At 38.8% G+C, this 24,153-nt stretch overlaps 1 protein-coding gene across 1 annotated transcript in view; it reads right to left on the bottom strand.

The window, feature by feature from the left end:
- Positions 1–12,327: 12,327 nt before the first annotated feature.
- The window catches only part of LRMDA (leucine rich melanocyte differentiation associated), a 1,042,563-nt gene continuing 1,030,737 nt past the window's right edge, over positions 12,328–24,153 (bottom strand). Inside the window, exon 7 of the mRNA XM_079135971.1 lies at positions 12,328–14,758. Within this exon, the coding sequence (XP_078992097.1) occupies positions 14,679–14,758 (80 nt within the window). The 3' untranslated portion in view covers positions 12,328–14,678. The remainder of the gene's footprint in view (positions 14,759–24,153) is intronic.

Below are 24,153 nucleotides of genomic sequence, written 5' to 3' on the forward strand. Positions count from 1 at the left end.
ACAATGTCTAAGAAAATAAATAAAAACCACTGGAAATAATAGCTAAATGGGAAAAATGCAAAGATAAGAGAAACCATCACAGATAAGACTTAGCTTCAATAATGAAGCTAGCTATAAGCCAGTCTAGGATATTTAGCCATAAATTAAACCAGTATTGAGTGTTGATTTGCCCAAGAAATTTTGAAAGATACATCAAATAATGATGCTGAATCCCCTGCACAGATACTCCAAGAGGTGTGATCTAGTCATGTTTGGGATAGCAAAGATCAGACATGGAACTTATTACCCAAGGCAACTGAGGATATCAAAAGATTAGAAAATTTAAAGTCTGAGTAGAAGTGACAAAGTCCATTAAGCAAGGCGGAATGTCCAAAAATTGCTAAAACCAAATGGAAATGGATAGCCCAAACTGGAAATGGCATTAAAGTCAGACACACAGTGAAGAAAACAGGCTAGGGTCAGAGAGGTAAGAACAGATGAAAGATGTTGGATTTCAAAATGTAAAGGGGGACTGCTGAGTGACCAACACAATGGCCTTTATGCCATGTACAAACAGAGAAACAACATGTATCCCATTTGTTTACAATAAAAAAAACAAAAACAAAAACAAACAAAAAAAAAAATTATGGGGGCATTGGAACACAGAAGATGAGTTTGTTGGCTTTGGTATTTTGTAAAGATAGAACCAAACGTCGTGCTGTGCGAAGTCATATAAAATAGAGTTTAGGGCAAAAGGAAAAGTTTATATCTGATATATTGTTTATGTGACTTTGTATTAATGTTATTTTTACCTTAAAAATAATATTGCATTAAGGTATTATTAATTTTGATTACTGAGATTTTTGGTGTCCACTTATAATTACCTCACTGGACTTGGGGAATAAACAGAAGACAGAAAAAATGTTAAATTCATGCTTTCTAATTACGAATATATAAAGTAGAAGAAAAGTCATGAATAATTGGGACCAAATGAAAACATGGCATATGAAAAAACTACCTATGAAGTCTCAACACCATAAAAACACATAGAATCAAGTATGTAAGACTCAGCTATAAAATGGGAACTAGTTTTAGGGTCCCCACTCCAGGAATGATGAAAAGATTATGATTCTGTCTGCTTCAAAGTAGTCAACTTGATAGACTGATTCCAAGAATGAACCTGAAGTATTTCGAGAACTTCTTATTTTAAAATGTCTCAGAGTTTGCAGGTTACCACAAAATTATTTATACATGAACAACACTTTATTTTGTAAAGTACTTTCATATACATTATATTTCACACAGTCACTAAATCCCAGTTTTGGAGGGAGACTTGGCAATCCCACAGTCTTCAATGGTGTCAGCTGGCGCTCTGTTTGGACGGCTTCCATGTCCTCCCTTACAGGGCACAGAAACTGAAAAGCAGGGATGAGTAAAGGCAGGGAGGAGCAGAGCAGAAAGAGAGCCTGGGCTGTTGGCTCTGATGCATCATTCATAACCATCCTGTAGGATGAGGATTCTCCAAATTTTCAACATAACTAACGAGTACACCTTGACTGAATGGCAGAAACCAGGATGTGGGATTTCCAGGCTATTGATTCTTTCATTACACTATGTCAAGTGTTCCTATAAAGTCTTCAAAAATCTTAAATCTGGATATATTTTTCATTTGAGGATAGCTTGGATTTGTATAAAGAATGTGGGAGTTGTCTTGGGAACTTACTCCAGAGAACAGATTGGTTGGTAGAGTTAGTAATGCCATTTTTCCCCCTTCCATTCACACTAAGCATCATTTTATGAATGAGTTTCAAAAAAAATTGCTATGCATTATTTGGAAAAGATTTTTTAAGTTTGTTTCAAAAGAGGGGTTTCTAAAATATTTTGAGCAGCATCTCCATCAACAGAAAAATGTGTGACTTTACAAAGGAAAGGATTCCTGCCATCATGAGCAGATCTGACTCCGAATGGAGGCAACCTTGGTTAGGATCCTGGCTTCTACACCTACTTTCACGTGCTACCCAGTCCATTGCATTAAGCTGTTCAGAATCTTGGGTTTCTACTCTTCAAAAATGGAGATAATAAGGGTATCCACTTCATGGAGTTGTCAGATGATTAATTAATGCATGTAAAGAGTTTATAATAGCCCTTGCATGTTAATTATTATTTAGCTAGATTTATAAATCCTACCCCAATCCCTGCCAGAAAAAAAAAATCCAATTATTTTATAGTCACCAATCAGATGTATTGAGATGGTTTGGATACTAAGACACTAAGTTACCAAGTTATAGAGAGTTAATTCTATTTACACCTTGGGATAAAAACATAATTGAATAATGTCTAAGAAGAGTTTATTTTATAAATAATACTATTTTGCCTTTGAAGTTCGCCTTGATTCTTGCTTTAATTGTGCAGATCTTATAATGGTATATAGGAATTCTCGTGAAGAATATGACTTTTGATTGCATTTTTAATTGAAGGAAAGAGAAAAGCTTTCACTTCAATACATATAATCTTTGATCTACAATGCCTAGGCATTCCATGGTTGCATGGAAATAGCTGGAGAAACATCCCCAATAAAGCCTACACTGCATCTCACATCCACCCAATGTCGAGTTGCACATCATGTACTCTTTCTCCTGCTTGCAATTCATTTTCCTGTTTTGTTTCAATCTTAACCCATTTTTATTTTCTCCTGCCTCCTCATTGTACATTGTTCTGAAATTAAATGATGTATTTGTTTGCTCCATCAAGTTTAAAGAAAAGGGATGGTAATTTCTTCAGCAGGAAACTCCTTTGATGTAAGTGACTCATTCTCTTTAATGTGTTTATAAACATAGCCTAGTAGACTTCTGTGATGTGAAACCATTTTTATTTTATATTCTGATTGTTAATTAATATGCAATACTTGTACATATTTATGATGTACAGCATGTTTCAATATATATATATATATATCAAATACTGATCATATCAGGGTAATTAGCATTTCTATATTAAATTTCTTAACACTGGGAGCCTTTGAACTCCTCTCTTCTGGGTCTCCATAAAATCTGCAATAGGTGATTATGAACTGTGGCCATCTCACTGGGCTGTGGAACATTAGAACTTAGTCCTTCAAACTAATTGTGTGTCACACCCATTAATCAACCTCCTTCTGTTGTCCCTCCTGACATCCCTGGTTCTCAACCTTTAGTAATCATTACTCTAAATTCATATCAACTTTTGTTAGCCTCCACACATAAGGGAGAACATGCAGTATTTGTCTTCTGTGTCTGGTTTATTTTTCTGAACAGAGTCCCCCAGTTCCATCCATTTTGTTAAAAATGACAGGATTGAATTTTTCACCATGATTGAATAATATTCCAATGTGTATATATGCCACATTTTCATTATCCATTCCGCCATCATTAGGTTCATAGATGATTCTGGTTTCTGGCTATTATGAATAGTGCTGCAATAAACACGTGAGTGCAGATGTCTCGTTTCTTTGGAATATGTACCCAGAAGTGGCATGACTGATTCATATAGTATATCTATTTTCAGTTTGATGAGGAACTTCTATGATATTTTCCATCTTCTATGCATATCTCCATATATTGGTTGTACTAATTTACATTTCCACCAACAGTGAAGAAGACAGCAATAGCGAATAAGAGTTCCTTTTCTCCACATCTTTGCCCGCATTTGTTATTTTAAGACTTTGTGATACTAGCCATTGTAATTAGGGGTCCATGATACTTCAGTGTGATATTGATTTGTGTTTTTTTGATGGCTAATGATATTGAGTAGTTTGTCACATATTTGTTGACCATTTGTACTTTTTTCTTGGAAAAATATTCTGGACATTTGTCCATTTTTAAAAATTAAGATATCATTTTGTTAAGTCCATGAGTTCCTTACATATTCTGGATATTTTTCCTTTGTCAGATGAATTGTATCAAATATTTTGTCTCATTCTGTGTGTTTTCTGTCCACTGTGTTGATTGTTTCTTTTGCCGGAAAGAAGCTTTTTAGTTTGATATAATCCCGTATGTCTCCTTTTGCTTTTGTCACCTGCTCTTTTGGGGTTCTATCCAAAACAGATCTTTGCCTAAACCATCATCATTTCAGGTATTACATTTAGGTCTTTGTTGTATTATAATTTGATTTTTTTATGTGGGTGAAAGATAGGAGTCTAGTTTAAGTCTTCTGAGTATACACATCCAATTTTCCTGGAGCCACTTTTTGAAGAAGTTGTCCTTTCTCCAAAGTATGTTCTTAGTGCCTTTGTAAGTTAGCTGTAGATACATGGGTTTATTTCTGGGCTTTCTGGTCTGTTTCACTAGTCTGTGTGTCAGGTTTTATGCCACTACCATGCGGGGTTTTTTTAAAAATATTTTTACTATAGCTCTATAGCATGTCTTGAAATCAGGTGTTCTGATGCCTCTGGCTTTGTTCCTTTTGTTCAAGATAACTTTGGCTACTTGGGGTCTTTTGTGGTTCCACTGAATTTCAGGATTGTTCTTCTATTCCTGTAACAAATAGTATTGGTATGTTGAGAAGGATTACATTGAATCTGTAAATCAATTGAGGCAGTACAGACATTTTAACATTATTAATTTTCCCACCACATAAACATGGGAGGTTTTTCCATTTCTATGTATCTTCTTCAGTTTCTTTCATGAGTGTTTTGAAATTCTCATTGTAGAGATCTTTCACTTTCTTGGTTAAATTTATTCCCAGTTTCTTTTCTTTTTTCTTCTTCTTTTTTTTTTTTTTTTTTTTTTTTTTTTTTTTTTTTTTTTTTGGTAGATTTTATAAATGGAATTGCTTTCCATGATTTCTTTCTCAGTAAAATCATTACTGGAGTTGCACAATGCTATTGACTTTTGTGCTAATTTTCTATTCTGCAACTTCACTGAATTTGTTAATCAGTTCCTTTCTCTCTCCCTCCCTTGTGTTGCTGTGCTAGGCATTGCTTATCAGTTCTAACTGCCTTTTGGTGGAGTCTATAGGTTTTTCTATATAGAGAATCATATTATCTGTAAAAAGGGAGGTAATTTGACTTCCCCTCCCATTTGCGTGACTTTTATTTTATTCTCTTGTCTAATTGCTCTGGCTAAAACTTTCAGTATTGTATTGCAAAAGAGCAGTGAGAGTGGATATCTTTATCTTTCTCCAAATCTTGGAGGAAATTCCTCCAGGTGCAGAACGATGTTGGCTTTGGTTTTGTCATGTATAGCCATTAGTATGTTGATGTATAATCCTTACACACCAATACCATGCAGGGATATCAAATTTTGTTGCAGTTTTTACATCTATTGAGATAATCACGATTTTTAGCCTTCATTTTGTCCATGTGATGGAATACATTTTTTGATTTATGTATGTTGAACTATGCTTGCAACCCTGGGATAAATCCAGCTAGCTTGGTCATGGTGAATGAACTCTTTGATGTGCATTGAATTCCATTCGTTCATATTTGGTTGAGAATTTTTGCATATATATTCTTCAGGAATATTGTTCTATAGTTTTTCTTTTCTTTTTTTTGTGTTTGTTTTTTTACTGTGTCTTTGGTTTTGGTGTCAGGGTAACAACGGCCTTATAAAATGAGTTTGGAAGAATTTCCTCCTTTTTTGATTTTTTGGAATAAAGAAGAATTGGTGTTAGTCCTTATTCCAATATTTGGTAGAATTTAGTGGTGAAGTTATCTGATCATGGGTTTTCCTCTGTAGGTTGACATTTTATTACTGATTCAATCTCATTACTTACTGGTTTGTTCAGGTTTTTTTTTTTTGTTTGTTTGTTTGTTTTTTTAATGTCTTCTTGCTTCAAATTTGGTTTTTGTGTCCAGAAATTTATCCACTTTTTTCTGGGTTTTTCATTTTGCTGGTGTATAGTGTTCATAATAGTACCTGATGATCTTTAGTGATACTAGTTATAATGACTCCATTTTCACCTGTGATTTTATTCAGGTATTCTCTCTATTTTTCTTGGTTAGTCTGTTATGGTTCAGATCTGGAATGTCCCTCAAAACTACACCAAGGCTTGGTCCCTAGTGTTCAGTGTTCAGAGCTGGGGCTTTCAGGAAGTGTTTGTATCATGAGGCTCTGACCTCCTCAGTGGGTTAATCCATTGATAGCTGAATAGACTACTGGGAGATGGTGGAAACTGTAGGCAGTGGGAAAGGTTGGAGGAAATAGGTCACTGGGGACTATATCTTATTCCCAGCCCTTTCCTCTCTCTGCTTCCAGGCTGCCATTTCTGAGCAACTTTTCTCCACCTGCTGTTCCACCATGATGTTTCTGCCTTGCAGCCAGTCAACCATGAACTGACATCTCTGAAATAAATCTCTCCTCTTTTAAGTTGTTGTCAGGTGTTTTCATCACAGCAATGAAATACTAACACTTACTAGCTCAAGGTTTGTCAGTTTCACTTGTCTTTTCAAAAAACCTGCTCTTTGTTTCATTGACCTTTGTGTTTTGTTTTTTTTTTGTTGTTGTTGTTGTTTTGTCTCATTTATTTTACTTTGAGCTCTGTAATGTATTTCCTCCTATTAATGTTGGATATGTTTCTTTTTCTTATGTTCTTAAGATTCATTGTTAGGTTATTTATTTGAAATGTGTTTTTGTATTTTTTTTTTTTTGTATGTGTTTATGGCTATAAACTTTCCTCTTAGTGTTATTTTTGCCATATCTCATGAGTTGTGGTATGTTGTGTTTCCATTTTCATTTGCTTTGAGAAATTTGTAAATTTCCCCTTTTGAGGGATTATCAGGAGGGAGGAGTGAGGGGAAAGAGTGAGGGGAAATAGGAAGTAATGCAGAATGAATTGGAGGAAATGTTACCGATGCCTATATGCATATGCCACAATGAACAGCACTATTATGTATTATCATAATGTACTAATAAAAACATAACATAAAAATAAATTTCCCTTTTGATTTTCTTGAACCATTTTTCATTCTACAGCATGTCTTTTGGTCATCATATATCTATATAAATTCTGAAATTTCTTTTGTTGTTGATATCCAGTTTTATTCTGTTGTGATGAGAAAAGATACATTGATTCTGATTTATTTAAAAAATTGTTGACTTTTTATGGTTTAATATATGGTCTGTTCTGGAGACTGTTCCACGTTGAAAAAAAGAATGCATATTCTGCAGGTGTTGGAAGAAATATTCTGTTAATATCTACTAGTTTCATTTGCTGTAGTTTGAAGTTTGTTTGTTTGTTTAACTTTTGTCTGGATGATCTGTCCATTGATAAAAATGGGATGATGAAATCTCTCATAATTACTGTATTGGAGCTTATCTCTAATCTCCCTTTAGGTCTTACAATGTGCTTTATAAAATGTGGTCTGACATTAGGCATATTTATAATTTTCATATCTTCTGTTGAATTGTTCCTTTAGTCATTATATGGTAACCTTCTTTTTCTTTTTTACAGTTTTTGTTGTAAGATCTCCTTTGATGTAAGTATAGCCAGTCCTGTTAGTTTTTGCTTTGCATTTATGTTGAATATCTTTTCTCATTCTTTCAGTCCTTCTGAAGTGATTTTCTTATAGGTAACCTGTCATTATTTTTTAATTCTTTCAATCAGTTTGTATTTTTTTTATTTAGGGTAATTTAGTCCATTTATATCTGAAGTTATTACTAATATTTAAAGGTTTATGCCTATCATTTGATTAATTTTCTCATTTGTTTTGAATACCCTTTGTTCTTTTCTTTTTCTCTTATTGATCATCTTCATGCTTTGGTGGTTTACTATATCAATAAGGTTTGCTTCTTTTCTATTTCTCCTTTGAGTATCTGCTCTTCCAGTGAATTTTATACTGTCATATGTTTAATGATTATTATTTTTTTCTCTCCTGGATATAAGGCTAACTTCAGCATCTTTTAAAAGATCAGACTGGTGATAATGAATTTCTTTTGATTGTCTCGAAGGCCTTTTGTCCCTTTTTTCTGAGGATGGTTTTGCTGGGTATAGTATTCTTGATTGGCAGGTTTTTCTTTGAGAACTTGTAATATGTCATCCCATTCCATTCTGGCCTATAAGATTTCTCCTGAAAAATCTGTTAGTCTAATGGGGGTTCCCTTACATGTGACTTAGTACTTCTTTTTATCATGTTGTTTTTCAGATTCTTTCTTGGTCTTGTACTTTTAGCCAATATGAAGATTTTTTTCTGGTCATATCTATTGAGATTCTATGAACTTCCTATTCCTAGATCCTCATCTCATATTTTTCTCAAGGTAGGGGAATTTTCAGCTATTATTTTATTGCATATATTTTCTTATACCATTTCCCTTCTCTTCCCCTTCAGGTACTCCTAAAATTCTAATATTTGTTTAATGGTATTTAATAAGTCTGAGAGGTTATTTTCTTTTAAAATAATTTACTTTTTATCTTTTATATGAGTGGGATATTTAAAATGATCTTCCTTCAATTTCAGATATTCTTCTTAATCTAGTCTGCTCTTGAGGCCTTAAACTATATTTTTATTCAACATACTGAGTTTATTTCTAAGATTTTGTATTTGTTTCTTTTTCCCCAATCTCTATGTCCTTTCTGAATTTCTCATTTATGTCTTTGAATCATTTTCCTAATTGCTTTGTCTTCCTGAATTCTCAGGAATCTCATTGATTTTCCTTGTAAACATTCTTTAGAATTCTTTGTCAGGCATTTCATCAATATCCTTTTCTTTGGAATTTGTTGCTAGAGAGTTTTTTAGCTTCTTGGAGGCATCATGTTATCTTGCTTTTGCATACTTAATGTGTCCCTACATTGAGATTTTCACATCTGGTGGATGAGTTGTCTCTACCACTTTCCTTTGGTGACTTCTGTGGTAAAATGAATATCTCCTGAAAATGCATTTTTTGGATATCAGGTGGTAGGCTACATTGGCATTGTTTCTAGTTGGGTGACATCATGTAGTCTGCATATAAATTCTTTGTCTGCTGTCAGTCACTTTGGGTATGTTCCATGTGGCAACAGGGACAGAGGGCCCTTCTGACTCAGGAAATCACATGAGAAAGGGGTATTTTAGTGACTCAGGTAGATGTGGTACACACTTCCGTTGTGGTGAGGCCGCAGTCACCTGGCACTGTGTGGCCACTCCGGCATTTGGAATGTTGGCACTGGAAACAGGCAGCAAAATGGATATTTCCTCAGTACTGGCAGTAGCAGCGGGAGTTGCGGGGTGGCATGTGCATGCTTCAGCCAAGCAGTCGGGGTTTGGGACTTGCACTCTTAGGCCTAGTGGCAGTGCAGGGTTAATGGCTGAACCCATTCTTTATTTCATTTATAAAATGATTATGTATTGAGTGCCTGCAACATGCAGGGCACCCTTTAGGCTTATACCAGAACAAGTCCCTTCCCTGGTTTGGACAGTAAGTGAAAAAGAAAATAAATGTATAATTTGTCAAGTGGTGATAAATGCAATAGAAGAAAACCAAACAAGATAAATAGAATGTGATAGGTGGAGGAGTGGGGGTTTACTTCAGATAGGATGGTCTTTGATGGCCAAATGGTGTTGCATCTGAGAAAAGACCAGAATGAACTGAAGAAGCACCTCCTGGAGTTGTATAGAGGAGAACATTGCAAGCAGAGGGAAGAGCAAGCGCAGTCTCAGATCCACAATGTCTTTGTCATAGGGCAATGGGACTAGAAGAGAGGATGCGTGGAGAGTGGTGGGAGATGATATTTGCATTTATTTGTTGCAATCTCACAGCTATGGGTTTACTGATTTCTCTAAAACAAATTGTGTAGGGTCATGTGTGATCCTTTAAGGACTCTGGTTTTGTTCTCCAAGTGAGATGGGAAATCATGGTGGGAAATTAGTAGACAATTGGTTAAATATTTTTAGAAGATTTTGTGGCCATCATTGTTACTTGTCTTAATTAAGTTACATTATGCCCAGAAAAGTTCTATATATTCTATAATAATCTATAATATTCTATAATAATCACAGTCTTCAAAATCTTCAAATGTGCTATGGAAGTCAGAGTACCGTTTTTTTTCCGTAAAAGATTAAGTTAAACAGTAATAACATAAAAACTGAATCGCCACATATAATAAATGTAACTGAATAAATAATACATTAAAAAAATCTTACCTACTTTGATGCTTCATGACTTAAACAGTCTAACATTTGTGGTCAAGCCAACTATTAGGGCTTTCTTCTCTCATCACAAGCACCAAAATTGAAAAATTGTACCTAAAGGAATTATCCCAAGGGTCTTCCAAATTCATTCCTATTTTTAAGGTTGAGAGAGTTATTCCAATATGAAGAAAGAAAAGTCAATGGGGAATAATTGGTATGACAGAACATAATCTCCACAATATTCTGCATGTTAATTCAGGTTATCCCCTTGAACTCAGATGTTATCCACACCCCCAAGGAGTTATCATTTGCTGTCTGTATGCAGGGCTGATCATATCTTCCAACTTCACACAGAGGCCTTCATCCCTGTCCTTAAATATCTTTGTTTTGGTGTCACCTTGTCAAGGAGCTCATCTATCCCTGAACTTAATTTGTGAAGGTGTGGCATGAACAGGAAGGAGATTGTTCTTTCTCTTTGATCTTACCCACATAGTAAGTCGTCTTACCTTTTAGCTAGTCTAGCCACTGAGGATCTTACCTTAGGATGCTGGTTTTTGTGGAATATAGGCATAAGCCATGGTAAATATTGTCCATATTTAGCCATCACACACATGATCATATATTCCCACAGTGCCTGGGATATATCTTTCCCACACTGTTTCACTGTCAAGGGCAGATAAACCTGTAAAACTTAATAAGTGATGGCACTCATTTATAACACAGATGACTCCATTTTGAGGAAAAAATATTCTTAAACCTCACGTCAGGGCTGAACATCAGCAACCCCTATTCATCATTCCCTCGCTCCCCACTTGTCCCTACCCACTAGATTCTATATTTGAATTCTTCTTCATGCTTCCTCTTGGCATAATCCCAGTCATAGCCATCTATATTGCCCCTACTCTAGCAAATCTCCATCGTACATTCTGTACTTGGAACTTCCCACTCTCTTTCTTATCAAAACTCCCTTTTCCCTTGTTCTCCTTGTTCCATGCTGCTTTAGAAAAATCAACACATGCTTATATGTTAATATGTGCAAATAGCATAATGTATTACCTATCCCACTCACAAATGATATTGATATCTGGATTATAATTACCCAAATGGGTATTACCAATGCTGAAAATTTTCAGATAAATTTGTAGAAAGACAATGTCTTAGACAGGTGGTTGTGTCTTAATATTCTTCAAATCCCACAAGTGGTGGCTGATATATTAGAAGTAACATGGTAGTGCACCAAAGGGATGATGGCCTGGTTGTCACACAAGCCAATGATCAACATGCTTTGTACTCCTCTGGTCTCATTTCCTTTTCCTCCAGGAGGTTATAGCATGGTATTTGAACAAGTGAGAGAGACCAGAATTAAGTCACGGTAACACTCTTCTACAGTGAAGGTGGCTTATGGAAAAAAAAAAAAAAAAAAAAAAAAGAAGAAGAAGCTCGAGGTACAAGGTGACGTTGGATCAGCTACAATGGATGGGCCACACAGAAGAGTCTCAGTGGGCCCTGTCCTGTCATTCCCGGACATTAGACAGTGAGGCAGATCTGACTTAGGTTGCCCTTGTGAGTAGCAAGTTCTGAAACTGCTTTTGTTTTGATGAAAAGAGCCCTGTGGATTGTTTTTGATCTGCATATTAACAAAGAAGAGAGAGATAGCCAGGTTATTTCTTAGAAAGAACAAGAAAGAAATCTTCCCTTGAAAATGTGCAAGATCCATCTCTGCTAGAAATATAAACACACACACACACACACACACACACACACACACACACACACACACTCTCTCACCCTTTCATCCACTCTGTAGTTTGCTTTCTTTTATTCCTTAGTATACATGAATATGTGAAAACACACAACACTCAGACATGCAGCCCGATCGAGTGATAATCTCTTATAATGTGCTTCTATTTAAAGCAACAAACAGATGGAGGGTTTATGAGCAAGGCTGGTAAAAGTAAAAGCAAATGATTGCAATAGTTGTACTTTTAATAGGATTCCCCACAATCTAAAACATTATTCCCCATGGAACAAATTGTTCTATAAAATTCTGTTACTTAGGAGAGATACCCGCCCTGACATTGCTGAGGCCACAGAGAACTCCAGAATGGCTGTGATCGCAGGGATCTCTCTACTCAGACCAGGGTCCCAGGGGAGGGAAGATGGAGCTGTCAGGCACCATGATCCCCAAAGAACAAGCCCAGTAGACTAGGGGAAAAGGAAGAGAAAAATGACGTGTAAAGGGGGTATGAAGCACGTCTGAGCTTTGATTGAATTTATTACCTTAATTTTCTGCTTTGAAAAACAAGCTTTGGGAAATTCCTTCGGATTTAAGATAAACATGCAACACAGCTTCCTCCCCTTCCTGATGCAGACCAAAGTCTAGCACAGCAGATCTTGCTTAACAAACAGTGGAACTGTAAACAACCCAACACTAATCCATTATCATTATGCCTGCTTAGGAGAAACAAAACTCACTATAATTCTATCACTAAGATGAATATACCACAGTGATGGCCTTTATGTAAATTATAATTAAAGCTAATCTTAATTAAAGTTATTATACCATTCTGGAAGAAAATAAACAACCCAAAGAGAGGGAAACAATGTGGTCAATAACTCACTCCAAAAATATTTTTTTTGCCTCCAAAGCTCACATTGAGGGAGACATTCCTGCGCATGATACAAATGGTTCTGACATTAAGAAAAGTAAACAAGTAAGAAAAATAAAGATGGAAAAATTCTGTGGTCAGTTCACAAGTGCTTTTTTATTGTTCGAGGCAGGGTTAAAGCCTTTTATAAAGACAAGGATATATGTGCCACTAGATTGGATATGACATCAGACTAGTCTAGCTGCCCTTGCACGGAGCTCTGCTGCCCATTATATGCCATGGACGAAGCCTGTGCTGATGCTTCTAAACAAAGAACCAGGGTGGGACCTAATGCAGCTAATTTAAAGCATTATCCCAAAGCTGTTTTGTAGATCAAACAGAGAGAAGGTACTCAGCTCTGGTTATTAATGGATTGGAGAGATGAAGGCAAACATTCAATAATCTCTAATTATTAATGGTCTCAAGGATTTTAATGTTAACTGGTCTGAACAGCTGATTAATGGAGGTTGTGTAATCTACAAGCGGGACTCCTGCCAGCCTCAATACATGTCATTCCAGGACTGTGTTGACTCAGTAGGCCAGAGGCTATGTAAACGGAGTAGAGCAGAGAAAGAAGGTTCTTCTTGGGCAGTTGGGGGAATCTGAGTCCCCAAAGACTTTCACAATAGCAACTCTCTAGTAACTAACTTGATATCTGTAACTTGGGTTCTCTTTCAGACTTTGCTGTCCTAATAATAGGGGACCCGGGACCATGGACACTGTCTAAATGCAGGAAGCAAAAATAAATGCTATTATGCCAAGAGCAACCAGCCTTTCACACATCTTCAAGGATGATCTGAAGTGCACCAGGAAATTCAAAGAAAAGCTAGTCACCCAAGTAGCGTGAACATGGGTATTTTCCTTGTGACATTAGTGCTAGAACACAGCCAAGGACGGACAAAGACATAGTAACATCTCAAAGCCTACACATCTAAATTCTGAGAGATCCAGAGAAAAAAAATGAAATTCAAAAGGTCTACCCTGTCTATAAAAGCTGTCTGGTCTGGTGGGTATTTTCTACAGAGTTCATTTTGATTTTCAACCTCCTGACCCATTACTCTCGTTCATCACCTCACTACTTTAAAATGGCACCCAAAGGAGCAAGCCAGCCCACACAAATAGGGCCATAGGCACGGTGAAACAAGTGTGTGGTTAAACAAATAAATAAGAGTCTCTGGTGCAACTGAGGGTGTTGGGAAGGATGCCTCACCCTGCATCCTATTCAGGTGCGATGATTTGCAAATGAATGAAGTAAGATAAAGGCTGTGCTTTTGTAGTCAGAGGTTTAGGAAAAGCTATTTAATGTAGGGATTGTAAAGACCTGAATCCAGCTGTAAATGCATGACCTGGCTGAGAAGTTATCCTTTCTGTTCTCTAAAAATCTGCAACTGGAAATGTGTGATGCTAAAGGTTGGGGGAGCAGCAGGGGATGGGGGAGCTGTACCTAGGCAGAATATAAAAGCTAAGATTTAAGGGGAATAAGGGAGAGAGAGCATCCTTTCCCTAACTGTGATAATCCCACTAAAAATAAACCCACAGCACAATGATGTCAGAGGGATCTTGACTCAGTAGGCAAGCTGAAGACAATCTCTCTCACTAGATGGCAGCCACTGAGCATGCTCAGGGAGGCCCCAGGTGTGACCTCTGCTCCCCTGTGAGCAGTGGAGGGACCAGGCAATCTATCATGGTGTTCATGCTGTCAACCCTGGTGCTTCGCCGCCGCTGTCTGTCACCCTGGTGGATGAGACCTGCTTAAGGGCAATCATGTCAATCTCTCTGTGACCACTCAGTCTAAGGCAGAAGGATGATCTTGACAGGGCTGGCAAAGTCAGCACAAGGTACCAAAAGCTGAAGTCACAGCCTTTGCACAGAGATGCAACGTGGGCCATTGTTTTCTCTTTAGCTCTTTCTTTATTGTTGCTTTCCCTTTTTATTTTCGTGAACTAGGCTAAGGCATACAGAACTTGGCTTCAGAGCTGGTCATCTCGGATAAACCTGTTGCCCTCTGAGTTTTTCCCGTAGTAAACATAACGACACTTCCCCAGGACTCCTGTAAATAAAAAGAAACACATCGTTACAGGTGGCACAATTACGATAGCAGGGAAATATAAGTGCTGAAACACAGGCATGCTATACTATCCTGGATCCTATGAGTGGCAGAAAATGGGAGAAGCCCCAGAAGGAAAAGACTACATTTTTGTTCTCAGAGTTGGCATTCAAATAAAATGTCACTACCAAGCATAGGTTCCTGGGAAAAGCATGTTTTCTGCATGATTTCCACACTTTAAGGACTTTGCTAATGTGGCACATTACTCCCTAAAATATATAGTAAAACCCTTTCTTCTCTCTAGGTCCCTTCCTAGGTTTTCTAAGAGTGAAAAATTAAGATTTTAAAGATGGACATGGTCCTAGCAGAAGAGGTAGAACAATTCTCCCACAAAGTGATGACTTTGAAGTGCTTTAAGCACATCCAGGACGATTAAGGGAGAGAGGTGGTGTTGGCAAAGCACCACATAGAAAGTGCCAAGGTCCCCTGACTTCAAATGTCCCCTTCCCATGGGCATCTGGAATTCTGTTCTAGGGTAGAATGCATTCAATTTTCATCTTCAGTTTTACTATATGTCATTTGTGGCTTCATGTAAAGTCTTACTCTCAATCAGGGAGACTGTAGGAGACTTAACTATAAAAAAAAAACAAAAAAACCAACTTACAATAGGGTTAAATTTTTAATCATTTTTAATCAGCTCACTACTAATTCTAAATACCCACAAGAAATCACCTGCTGTAGTTACTATGAAAATCTTATATGATTATTAAGAAAAAAATCAGCATTTCCAAGCAAATACTTAAAACTTCATTTTGCTTTTTGTTTTGCTTTTTTGACATGGGCTCTCACCATGTTGCCCAGGCTGGTCTTGAACTCATGAACTCAAGTGATGCTCCAGCCTCAGCATCCTGAGTGCTGGCAATCCAAGGGGGTGCCATCACATCTAGCTTTCATTTTGCTCCTTTTCACTTTTTTCCTTTCAATTTTAGACAAAATAAAACTTCAGTTGTACACGGTTCTTTGAGTACTAATAGGACTTGAATCTTGAGTCTCCAAAATGCACATAACTAAGAAAAAAATAGTCCATAAAACATTAATTCATGAGCCACAAAATCTGCCTGTGAAAATAGTTACCTATAAACATATTTTTTTTCCGTCTGTGTGATAGTGTGAATTCAACTAACACCATGCTTTGTTCATTTAGAGGAAATTAGCACTTGAAATTAGCCGGGTTCTTCACATTAGAAGTTTTAAGTAGTAAATGGTTTTTGGAGAGTGGGAGAGAAATGTTTCTCCACTACAGAACTTTAAATTCTGTTCTTAAATAGGGATTCAAATGAATCTTAGAATTTTAAGGACAGGGCAGATGCTCCCTGGTTTCCATGTCTTGGGACAAAGTTTGATATTGCTGGGGCCTGGGTTGAAGAGGGACAGACTAGCATTGTTCCATGGCTGGCTGCCATTGTGTCTTGCCATGTTCCCATGAGCAACTTTACTGTGGATCACTCTTCCCACTTGGTCGTACTTTCTCTCCTGGGCTCCCAGCCCCCAGTGTCTGCTTTTTAGTACTGGTCTGGTACCTATAAATACTGAGCTGGGGTGAACTCTCACTTGAAACCCTTCCTGGGGCCTAAAGTATTCTTTCAGTTGTTGGAACTGAGCTGTTTTCCTTTATTGTGCTGAATTATGTAGCACCCAGGGTTGGGATAATATCGCTGGGATCCCAGTGGTCTGTGAGTCAGGCCAGTCAGGCATCTCCTACAGGCCTGGGTGGGAATGCCGTAGACAAATGGGACCATCCATGGGGACTGCTTTAAACATGACTGATTCAAATGAACCCTGAGATGAGACCAAAAGGATGAGACCAAAGAATGTGAAGTTCTTTCTATAGCACCAAGACAGCATGGATTTTAATAAAAAGAAATGGATAGGGCTGTCAGATATCATCAAGAACATCATCTTCATCTTGAGCAAAATGTGAAAGGCAGACACCCACATGCTGCCCGCCATGGGCACGCTCTCCAGTAAAGACTCCAGTGTGGCCAGGGCTGCAATTTCTTTCCTCTACCCTCTCTCCGTGGTGAGCTTTCACTCTGGATCTTGCCTAGATGCAACAGATGGAAACAGTTCTCCTGGAACGGGGTCCGCAATGTGTTCTGAGCCACATTCCCAGACCTTCTTTCTGGTTGGCATTGATGAAAGTCCTTTTTAAGGCCTGCCCTGTTTCTTTGGGCCTGGAAGCAAGAATGTTTATAGACGTCTTGGTGAGAGAGGGCTGTTTGATGAATGCAGGAGACTGCGGCTAGGTGTCAGCACTTGGGAAATGAGGCAAGGACATGAGGTATTAATATTGTCAATGATCTCTTGACGGGAAAACAGATACCGCACTCACTGTCAGATTTAAATAGACATCAAGTGCATTAATGACAAAAGGGCAGACTTCAAACAAAGGGGCTGTGTGGTGGGGAGCTGAGTTAGTCTCTGTGCTGGCAATAACCTGATCTGAAAAGACACTGTCAGGACGAGAGACAGGCCCAGGATTGTGTGCAGTGACAGAAAACAGAGATACTGACAGAGATACCAGCGCCACAGAATGCCAGGGATACACTCTCACACCGTCTGCCGTTCTAACACAAGCTGACATCACTCCCTATCACTTGGGGTCTTCTCCGCCTGCTCCTGTAGAAAATTTCTCCCCCAAAGATCGTTCCAAAGCTTGCTGTGGCTGTAAAGTTCCTGGCAGCCCTGGTCTGTCGGAGCGCTGAGGTCATGGGGCCTAAGGATAACCTCAGTCAGTCTCAATCTGGGCTTTGCAGGAGGCACATGCTCGTTCCCCCCGATATCTCAGCTACTTGAGGTGATCAGAGAGGGCCAATGTGTGAGGAGCTGTCACCTTGAATAAGACCCTTCAAGGGAAGGCACTCGGTCCCTGGGTTGCTCCAGGAAGGCGTGGAGATGGCGTGGTAGCCGAGAGTGAAACCCAGCTTCTGGTGCTCGCCTAGGGAGGAAGGCGCTCTGACGAGTGACGGTTAAATTCGGTTGAAATTTTTCCTCTGGAGCCATCTACGGTGGCTGAAATTAAGCAAGCAGTTGCCTCTCTTGAGTTTCCTACCCGAGCTCACAGTGGGGACGTGATTACCCCCAATACGCAACTTTTGTGCTCAAAAATAAATAAAAAATATTAACAAGGGGGAGAAAAACAACAGCCTTGCACAATACCACGTGCTAGGCTTTCATTTATCATGGAGGTTTGTTTTTTTTTTTTTTTTTTTTTTTTTGTGAAATAATAGGCTCTGCTCATAAATTAAGTGAGGTGGCATTATGGGTTGCTCTCTCCTGGCTGTCCCCCCGGCCCTCCTTCTCCACCATGGCAACTGCCAGACGCTGTGAAAATTACAGAGGGAACAGACTGCTTGCAAAGAGCAGTTTCTCAGGGAGGTGCTCGAGCCTGGAATTTGGGAACCCGCTGGTTGTGACCCAGTAGGCCACGGTTTCTGTGCACATCTGCAAGGGATTCACTTGTTTGTATCTTCTCAAACTATAACATCTTAGAACTGGAGGGGGAACAACACATTGAATGGCATATGTAGTGTTTTTAATTAAAATATCTGGCTTTGGCCATAATAAGTGGAGCAAGCCTGCCATGCATCAGGCCAACATGCAAATGTCTGTGCCGGGTTTCTTTTCAGGGACCCTGAAAAATGACAGTGAGCCATCCCCTGGGGAATCCTCTCCTGCCAAATGAGACTCCTAATTTTTCTTAAGTAGCCAGCTTTCCCATCACCATAAGCTCTTAAAGCTATAATTATGAAAAAAATGTATTGGGAAGAATATGTTTTAAAGAGGCCTTTTATCTTTTCAATGTTTCCCCCCTCTGGAACGGATGTTCTAATTATGCGAGTTGAGTTATGGCCTTGGGGTTGCCTAAGGGGGTGGGATCAGCCCCTTTCTTAGATGCAAGGCTGTGATAGTTCTAGAGACGTGGCTGGGGGAACCCTGAGTGTCCAGGGAAGAGACCTCTGCATCTGAACCCAGCACAACCTCCAGGACACTGACCACTTAGATGGCTTCACACGTCCATGCCAAGAAGAGGTGGGGGGAAATTGGTATTTAAATCCAGCTCTGTTCTTCACAATTATATGACCTCTCATGTACCGTCATTGTGCTGGTTATCTCCATTTGTAAAATGGGGACAAAGATACTCTTGGAGATACATTTTAGTTCTGAAATAGATGATTAGCTTTTAAAAAGTTTTCCCTTATGAACCTAAGGACAGTATGTCCAATATTGCCCAGTGAAGGAGGCAGATCCAATGGTCCGTGGACCCACAATTTGATTTGGACTAAGCTCTTGAAATCTGTCAAGTGTATAGCCCTGAATCACAGCCCAGTCATCTGGGGAGCCCTGTAGGACCCCAAAATCTCCAAGAAAAATGTTTTTACTAACTTTCTGATAACCTGCATGTCATATAGCTGAAAGTGCTGTCCCACACCCTCCTAGCTCTGTCACCAGCCCAAGCCTCACAGCATCAGGGTCAATGGAACAAAAGTCTATCTGCAAAGCAAGTGACCTGTTTGCATCTTAATAGTTGGGGTGGTGGAGTAGTGAAGGATGTGCACATACAAATAGAAAAACATTTGATGAATGAGTGGAGGTTGGGCCAATAATCCCCATTTGCAAACTAGTATCAATTTTGTCATTACTTTTAGTTTTGGTAATCATCATTTTAAATGCTTTTATCATGAATATTCTATTCGTATGCATAGCTATATAATGACAAACAGATCTCGATTTGATTGTGGTCACCAGGAGCTTACAATTAAATGATGCTATGAGATGGGTGGGGGACAGAGGGCTCCTCGGAAAGCCCTCTAATCTGTAGGAGGGAATGAAGGAATTAGAGTCCTCATGGCCCTTGCAGAAAGTGACACCAGTGTTGTGAAAAGGTAGGTGGACCTAGTGACAGAGAAGGGAAGGGCATCACTGGGCCCTTCTGGTCCATCTTAGAAGACTCTAGAACAACATTTCCATGGGATATTAGCCATAAACATGTCAGGCCCACAATATTCTTCCTCCACCATTTGAACACCCACTGCCTAAAACAGTGTCACAACAGAGCTGCCCACTAAGTTTCCGTTGAATAAATCAATCAATACCATTAAGACGATTAAATCAAATTTAAACAGAATCCACATAGGAATTTCCATTTTTGTATACTCACACCTTAAACCTCTGACATGACTTCAGACATTTAAAATGTTTTAAAAATATATACAGATTAAGAATTTGCCTTAGGGTTAAAGAAGAGGACAGAGTAGCAGAAGGCAGTAGCCTCAACCCCTAAAATTTGTGTGATGAATGCTTTTCTCCCACTAAAACAAACTAATTGCAGTGTCTAGTGAAGAGAAAGAAGCACCCTGAATGTTATTATCTGCCTTAAGAGCTATTACAATCACACACTGGAAAGGGACATTCCCCAGAAAGCACAGGCCTCAGCCTCTGTAACTTGCAGGCTGTGAGTGAACTTGGAACTGGAAAAGAATAGACACCCGCGTTTATGATCTTGAGAAGGGACTGGAGCAAACGCCAAGCTTGGGCGTGTGGTGTGTTATCAGCCCCGCAGTCGATCCTACACAGGATTTAGCAGAGCCTGCAGAATTACAGGCCCCTAGCACAAGGTCCTCCTTCAGAGTAAGCTACTTAAATACTAATGCAAAATGAAAAGAAGACAGACTTTAACATTCTTAAGGGGAAGGGTTGCTTGGGTGCAGTTTTGTGGAAGGAAGACAAAGTCCTCACTCTAGGCCAAGTATATTGGTGTTCCACCTGCGTGCCCAGCGGAGAAACTCAGGTTGGAGGTGAAATGGGTTGTCCTCCTGACCCAGGGGATGGTAGAGAAAGCAAAGCAATGCTACTTCCTTCCCCAAGTGCCAAGTGTGCCTTCAGGCAAGGGTTGTGACGGTTTACCATCTGCATCTTACGTGGAAAGAAGTGTCAGTTGCTTTAATGCTTGCTAGTCCTAAAAACATCTCTTAAAACTCCTGCTCTCTTCACATAAATGGGACTGGGGGCACCACACTGTTCACACTGTCCACCATGATTCCTGCTTCTCCACGAGAGGGACCAGGGGTTTTCCGGCCCCACCATGCTAGCCCTGATTTTCTGTAATTCTGCCACCTTGACCCCAGGGATGCTTTCCTTTTTGGGTTTTATAAATATAAACACACAAACTAGACTGATAATCTTTCTTTAAGAAAGCATTAATTATTTACAGCAAACTCCATTTAGTCCATTTAACTCCTTAATTTTTAAATGCAAACTTAAACCATGTCTATTTTTAACATTTTAATTTCTATTTTCAGTGGGATCAATTCTCTTCCATGTGATTTTTACAGTTAAGGTTAAATTCCTCAATCACTTTTTGCCAAATACTGACTTTTAGCAAAATCCTTTCAGTCTCTTTTTTAGGCATTTCATTTTTCAGAGTCCTGTTTCCTCAAGTAAAATTGTGATGAGAAGGCTGGAGTTCTCTGTCAAAGTTAAGTCAACACATTTTATTGTGTGTAGTTTCAATTCGTTTCTGTTTTATTTTGTTTTCATTATTTCTACCAAGGCTAATTCCTCTGCATGAATTTGTGTGGATGTCCGTATACTAAGATATAAATCTTGAATCAGTGTTTTCATCCATAATAAATTGAATTATGTTTGGGTTTAGTTACTGTCAGTTTTCCTTCAGGCTGATTACTTCTACCAGTGATGTGCCTCATAAATTAAAGGGTGGTTTCTATTTATTTCTTACCATCAAGGTGAGGACTTTGGGAGCATGACAGGATCCAAGATACTGGTTACTTCCTTCCAGCACCAGGTCAAAAAAAAAAAAAAAAAAAGGAAAAGAAAAGAAAAAAAAAAAAAATCCCTCCCCAAAAATAGCAAAAGTGAAACCCCACATCATGGTCCACCTATTCAAGGGTTCAGATGCATCCACTTCCTGAGAGAACACTGGATCAGTCACAAAACTGATCCAACTGAGAACAGGACATTGGTGCCAATGCTGAGACCCTTCCAGTGAAACCTGACGGGAGGTTGAGTTGTCCTTAGAGAGTAGATTAAATAAGGCTATGTACACAATTGCTGGGTCTCGTCAAGTAGCACCCATGTGTTTATAAGGAAGAAAAGTGGGGGGAAGGTGACCAGGCAGCAGAGAAAGGACCTTGGCCAACTCTGTCCTAAAGGTAATGGGCAGGCAGAGCAAAAACACTCACCTCCCAGACTAGGGATGCTGGTCAAATGGTTGATGAGAGTGGGCAGACAAGCTGACGTGTGACAATCAGAGCCTGTGGAAAATACACCCGGGGCTCCTGGGACAGCTGAAATAAGGCTTGTCATTTTAGAAGAAGAAAAGGTGGTGGGAAAGGAAGGAGAGGAGAAAAAAGTTCAGGACAAATTTCTCCTCATGTAATCTGTGAGTGGAAAATGGAAATGCTGATCCAGTCCAAGAAATCCTTGCACCACTGAGTGGGTCTTCAGTCATTAGCTCTGTCTGTCCCACCTCGAGCCCCTGGATCCCATGCCCAGGTGGCAGATGTCATGGCCCTATCCAGATCTGACCAGGCCATGCAAGTTGCTCTATATCAAAGAAACATCAGGCTGAAGATTAAGTTATCTGGGAGCAGATGTTTCCATTATGTGAATCCTGGAGCGGACATAGTCAACATGCTTTTGCTCAGATGTCAATGTTTCTTACTTTCCTTCTTTTTTTTTTTTTTTTTTTACTGGAGGTAGTGAGAGGTAAGCAGAAACTAGGATAGGAAAGAATCTCAGACTCAGGTGAGCTCACTAGAGTCCTGTTTTGAATGTCACTAATACATTCGGCTCTTAACTCTGCACATGTTGTATTTCAATCAAATAGGAACATGTAAATATGAGATCGAACTCCATTGTAAATACTTCCTTGCTCTAACAACTCTTCCCCTCCCCTCAAAAACAAATTGGTAAACCTTCGCAATTTAAGTTTTGCTTTTTATGCTAGATTAATTTTTTTTTTTTTTTTGGCCCAGGTTAAAAAAATGGAACCAGAAAGAGTCTCTACTCTTGACATTCTAAACAATGATTTACTTACACTGTCCTATAAGGATATTATGTGCTATACTTCCTAGCAAGCAGATGCACAGAACACTAAATTTTCCTTTGAAAGAATTTCTTTCACTGTATTAGAAAATTCTCAAGCTGGTAGGGGATTTAAATATCTGCATTTTAGACAAAGCCCTGTGTTTACAGAGGAGGAAAATGATGCTCCAATAGGCTTCCCTAAATTGATAATAACAGGCACCCATATGACTGTACCTTCCTAGTGCAGAAATATCTCTCAATTATAAAACACCGCCTTTAGAATAGGAATAGGAATTTTGGTTTTACAGTTTGTTTTTCAAATGTATTATTTATTTGTTTATTTGTGTTTATAGGAACCAGAGTTCTCCTGAGAACTTCAAAGATCGCCAACGTGACTTAGGTTTGTTCTTACCTACTTTCTCATGGAGAAAAGTGAACTGCAAAGCCAGTTTGGAGTGAGTGTTTCCCTCTCCCCCATGTCTGTATTCTAAGCAGGGCTTAATGGATTTGAGATGGGCTGAATTCCAAAGTGCATGCTGAGATGGGATGCAAATCAGTTAAGATTCATGAAGGACCGTGCAGGGCAGCCCAGTGATGGATGTGCCATAAACCAGGCTGTCATTCAAAATGGACAGTGGTCAAGTGGGATGACTTCACATTTCTTTTTCAATTTTTAACTGAGGAACTTGAAACCTTTCAGACAGACAGGAGAGTGGAAAGAAAAAAAATTCATCCGTCCACTATTTCCACCATTATTACATTCATCTTTGCCATTTCCTCTGAAGCCAAAAGCATCACCACTAGAGGGCAGCATGAATTTAGGAAAAAACAGTTGCTTTCTTTAAAAGATAGCAACTATTCAGGGAGGGCCATTAAAGTCACCGTGTGCTTTTGGTCACCAATTATAGGTTCTGCAATGATCAATATGTTTTGGTCACCAATTTTAGGTTCTGCAATGATCAATATGTTTACTCAATCCAGGCTGAAGGCTTTCTGGGCATGAGACTACCAGAGGTCTCCCCCCATACACACTTTTGGATTCCTTTGCCTCAATTTTAAGGGCTGATTTTCTTTACCATCAATTGCTCTAATTAATCTTCCAGGCTCAAGGGTTGGGGATTTTTGCATATCACCTACATAAATACAAAGAAGTAGGCCAACTAATAAACAAACATAAGTTCTCCCCATTTCTTAGGAAAAAAGTTCATTTTTACCACGGGAGTCTGCAAAGAAAAATGTCATATGCATGGAGTTGCTATAATTTAATAGTTAAAAAAGTAAAAATTCAA

Source organism: Sciurus vulgaris (genome assembly GCF_902686455.1).
Source record: "Sciurus vulgaris genome assembly, chromosome: 4".
Classification (NCBI taxonomy): Eukaryota; Metazoa; Chordata; class Mammalia; order Rodentia; family Sciuridae; genus Sciurus; species Sciurus vulgaris.